General features: G+C 41.7%; 2 protein-coding genes across 2 annotated transcripts in view; one reads left to right on the top strand and one right to left on the bottom strand.

The window, feature by feature from the left end:
• Positions 1-578: 578 nt before the first annotated feature.
• On the bottom strand, positions 579-1,053 carry MELLADRAFT_109525 (uncharacterized protein; the record flags this gene model as incomplete). The annotated part of the gene is made up of 3 exons (XM_007413474.1): positions 579-710; positions 802-886; positions 968-1,053. The coding sequence occupies 3 exons, from the start codon at positions 1,051-1,053 to the stop codon at positions 579-581; spliced, it is 303 nt and encodes a 100-aa protein (XP_007413536.1).
• Positions 1,054-2,714: 1,661 nt separating this feature from the next.
• MELLADRAFT_109524 (uncharacterized protein) overlaps positions 2,715-4,830 on the top strand; it is a gene marked incomplete at both ends in the record, with an annotated part of 2,442 nt that continues 326 nt past the window's right edge. The window contains one exon of the mRNA XM_007413579.1: positions 2,715-4,804. Coding sequence (XP_007413641.1) covers positions 2,715-4,804 — 2,090 coding nt within the window. The remainder of the gene's footprint in view (positions 4,805-4,830) is intronic.

Below are 4,830 nucleotides of genomic sequence, written 5' to 3'. Positions count from 1 at the left end.
GAAAAAAAAAAACTTTGAGAACGAATGTTTGATGAATTTTGTGGAAAATATCATGGTTATTGTGTAGAGAACAGATTGAGGTATGTGAGTATTTTGAATGAAGTGGGGTTTTTGATCGTTGGGATTGGAATGGATACTTGGTTGCTTTAAGCTGGTAAGCTGTTTTTTGATACATGCATTTAGAGAAGGTCAAGAGGATTTTTTGGGTCAGAAGGTTTTGATCTTCATTCCATGAGAGCAACTACGACGAGTCAGGTAAGTCTAAGACCAGAAACGCGTTTTGGTGGAATTTAGGCCATTGAGCGCATGAGAAAAGAAATGAAATTGAATCTCTTTTCGAACGGTGCCCAAAATAGAATGTTAAATTGGTTCAAGAGTTTGTAAGATCAATGATCATTCAAAACTTATAGATTTGATTGAATTAATCTTTGTAAGACAAAACAGATTGTAAATGACTTTTACAAGGTTATTTTCTTTTTGAGAAGGAGAGAAGAAAGCAAGTTTGACGGTTAAAGTTAATTCTTCTTGGATGACATATGCTTGGTTCTGTGGTTCAAGAAAAGAAGGATTCAATCTCATTAATTTGAAGAATAGATCTTGGTAAATCGACCCCCCAAAAAGAAAAGACTTAACATGTTCTCTTCTAATTCTGATAATTTCTTTTTATGTTGATCTAATTCAGATTTAAGTTTTTTTAAATCTTCAGCTTCCTTTGTAAAAAAAAAACCAAATCATAGAAACATCAAATGAGTCTTTTTCTTAAGCAGAGTTTGATACTTGAGATGAGAAGAGATATTGAACCTTTTGACGCATATAACGAGTTTCTTCACTACGTTCTTTTTGGGCAAAGTCTTTACTGTTAGCAGTTGCTCCTGGATGATCAGAACTGATGAAGACCAATGAGAAAGGATAGGAAATTGATCAGATCAACTTGAATGAACCAGAAAAGTGATGATAGATGACTTACTAGGTTCTTATGATTGAAAAAGGTAAAGTAGTCTTTGTGATCGAAGAATGGATGGGTAAAAGACGTCGAGTTGAGATTGATAACATCTTTTAATGAAGTTTTGATTGTTTTGGTGAGGTTTGAGGATGCTTGAGAAAGGTTTGAAAGTAGTTTTAGATGGAAAGCAAGGGGAAGGGGAACAGGAAGGACAAAGGGATTAAAAAGGTTACTTTACTGTCAATCTGATTGTACTTTAGCTTTCTTCATTTCGCTTAAACGGTAATCATCTTATTACCGGAGTCATCATCATATTCCCGGATTATCATCATTCGAATTCATTTCATTCATTCATTGTTTGTCTTTTCATTTTGTACGTAGTTTTTGGTACACGATAACTCATTTGGACGTGTATATGCTGAGCATGAACTTGTGTTCACCAAAAATCAAAGCAGCGAATCAAGATCTCGTGACTTTATGCCTGGTGAATTTGATGTGCTACCCATATTTTACAGACGGCGCTTCCTGTGGAATGTTGGAAGGCAGTTGAAGGAACTATGCGAGGGAACTATGGAGTACACACTCATACCAGATGTGATTATAGGTAGTTATTCTGAGTCTTTTGCTTTACTCTTTTCCCACGTTTGTTACCAGCTACAAGCACAGAGGAAGGTCTTGGCTCTTGATGCGTTATTCGACAGCTACAACTACCAAATGTTTGGTTAACTATCAAACTTTGGACTTTTTCTTTGTATGAGGAAATCATGGGAAATCTTCACTTGTTAGGCAAAGACAATCATCACCGGTAAATTGTGATACGGTATACGGTTCACCAAGCTTGATATGTTTCTTCCTGCAAAACTCGAGCAAATTGGAGGTGAAGTATACAATTGTAAAACCAAGTTTCACGCTGATTCACCTTCATGAATGTTGGAAGATGTTGTAGCGAGAACAGATGGCAACATCACATTGTCACGGGTCTTATTTAAACTGAAAACCGGGGTTAAAGACCTAACAAGCAAAAATACAAAATAAACTTGGTGTAAGGCTTGAGCAGAAGGGTCACTTCAATGCCGATAGGATCTCGAGCCCGATGAACGAAGCGGAAGATGAGGACTACTGTGGGGATTTCCCCAAGATGGCATGCTATTCATCGAAGATTGCTTTCTCCTTTCGTAAAGAAATTCGGTTGCTCTGATGGAGGAAAACCGTTGTGGGGATTCTTTATAAGGGCAAGTGTTTCGTAATTCTCAGGGCGACGCAACCCACGACATCGCATCAATGCTCGCAGAGGAAGAATTGATGAACACCATGAGGGCCCATGAAAGACTCATACGAGTTACATCTTATTGAGATCATTTCAGAAATCACCTTCTCCGTGAAACATTCATCACATCGGCTTTCCAGAAGTCTCCGCACTACCAAATGTTGAAGCCGGTTTGGCATCAAACACTTCTTGAGCTCGCCCACGAACCCTCTCGATTTCAACAACATACGCTGCGAAGTTTTCATTTCTCTTGGAAATCCACGTACATATTTCCTTCTATCACTTCACACCTTGTCAGGCAACATCATTCATTCAACAGCTTCCCGACAAATTCGCTCTTTTTTCCTCTTTTTTCCGTTAATCGAATTCGACACACCTGAGGTAGATTCAGTCTCGCATTTATATTCCAAATCATACTTCTGACTAATGAAATTTCTTCATGCTTTCTTCAGATAATCCGCTATCCAGGATCACAATTCAGCTCGTTGTATGAAGCTTTACAGCATGACTTTCAAGATTCGCCGGTGCTATGCTTTTCCGATCATGATGGCCACCTATCTTCTTGGGAATCTATTGACCACATTGTCAACACCTATTCCAATGGAGATCATGATGGAGCACTCAGCCTATGAGCTTGGGAGTGCATCAAAGCCAATTTCCGAAAATACCGCCCTCAGAGGAGGGATAGGATCTGATTTGTCGCACCAGGCTTCAGAGACCAGCTTTGTCAACAAGAAGTCTTTCGGTAGTGATAACAGCTTTCCTCGCTCGGGTTATCACGATACATTTATAGAACAAGAGCATGCCGCTTCTGGGGAATGGAAACCTACGACTAAACAAAAGAAAGATGGCATTATCGAACGGTTGAGAAAATTTAAGACTGCCCGCTTCCGTCGTGGTCGTGCTCTTGCAAGGGAACTCTTTCCAAAGAAATCTCCAAAGAAAATCTCGCCTATCGATTCTGCAACCAAGAGATTTTTCAAGACCCTTTTCAAACCTTTCAACCTCCTTTACAAAGGTATCAAGAAGATAATCTCCAAAGCTTTGACAAAAATCAGGTCTAAGACTAAACCAGTCAAAGGGGTGGAAGAAAGTGCGGTTATCGATCACGCAGGTTCTTTTCCCAAATCGGGCCACTTAAACGGCGAGGGTGCTAGGTCTTTCGGATCGTCATCGACCTCAAGCTTCGGCGAGGACAATGAGCACATCGGCTTTCATCCGCAATCATATAGAGAATACGAGTCAGGCGAGTCTTCTCGGTCATTGGGGTCGGGATCACAACATGGATACGATGCCGATGAGTCATATAGGTGGTCCTCGCAGTCGCCTGCAAGATCAAGCCTCAATGTGGAGAAAGGCCACTCCGAACCTTTTGGATCTCTCCGTCCGCAATCAAATGATGGCCTACACTTTCCCATCGATGAGACTAATGTTTGGGATGCACACTTCAAAGGAGCTCGCTACGATCCTGCTCAAACCGCATCGACTACCTCAACTGACCGATCCGCTGCACATCCAAATCCCTCTGGTCTGGAAGGTATCAAGAATGAGATTGACCTTGATAAATCGGCTAAGGCCAGGGAGCTGGAGACTAAAACTCGCGAAACTACCCCGCATTCTCAAACGCACACCACAACCGATGATCAGATTCCTCATGTCAATCTCGATGACATCTTACATGGTGGTTCTGAGGGAAGCCAGGCGGATAAGGTGAAAGCCCAAGTGAACCCAACCTCTGATGTCACCCCGAAGGTTGATACTACACCTCTCAAAACCGAGTCTAAAGCCCCTGATGTCGACTCGAAAACTCATGTTCAAGATGGGATCAAGGTTGAGAAAAATCCTCCAAATGAGATCCCCAAAGTGGAGCTTAATACTCAACCTGCTCAGGAGCTTCATTCTCCGCCAGTAGAGATCGCTCAAGAAACTAAGGATCCTGCTCTCAATTCGAATGGCGCCTCTATCTCAGAAGTCAAGGGAACTGTAGATGATAAGAAATCGACTTCTCCGGTCGAGCTACCTAAAGCTCTCAAGATAGAAAATCCACCAGCGGTAAAGACTCCAGAAGTGGTGAAGACTCCGGGATTGGTACCAGATTCACCGGCGGTAAATAACCCCTCAGTGGCAGACCCATCAGTGACAGAAGTGCTGAAGACCCAACCAGTAGTAGAAACCCCACCAGCAGCTAATATACCACCTGTAGAAGCCGTCAAGAACCCTCATGTTTTGAAAGAAGAAGTTACCAATGCAGACAAAGCACGATCAGAACTATCTAATGAAATTTCCAAAAACCATCAACCAATCCAAGAAGGGGTGATTAAAGACGCAAAAGTGAAGTCCGATATTCCTCCCAAAGGTTCTCTCGAAGCCACGCATAGTGATACAAAAGAGAGTCCGGTAATCATTGGCGCCAAAGACACGAAAGATCCCAATGCAGTTGATCTCACCACGCATGCCGTAGACACAAGTTTATCTAAAACTCCACCCCTATCTCTAGCTGATAGAATCAAGAAAGTTCAAAATTTGTTGTCTTTGAGAATACCAAATTGGTTACATCGGGATCCTCAGGATGAAGAGTTTATTGAGAATTTGGAGTCTGTTCTCAAAAATCCGATTCGCT

The sequence above is a fragment of the Melampsora larici-populina genome (assembly GCF_000204055.1).
Source record: "Melampsora larici-populina 98AG31 unplaced genomic scaffold MELLAscaffold_37, whole genome shotgun sequence".
In the NCBI taxonomy this organism is placed as follows: domain Eukaryota; kingdom Fungi; phylum Basidiomycota; class Pucciniomycetes; order Pucciniales; family Melampsoraceae; genus Melampsora; species Melampsora laricis-populina.
This window is presented reverse-complemented; position numbering and strand designations above follow the sequence as displayed.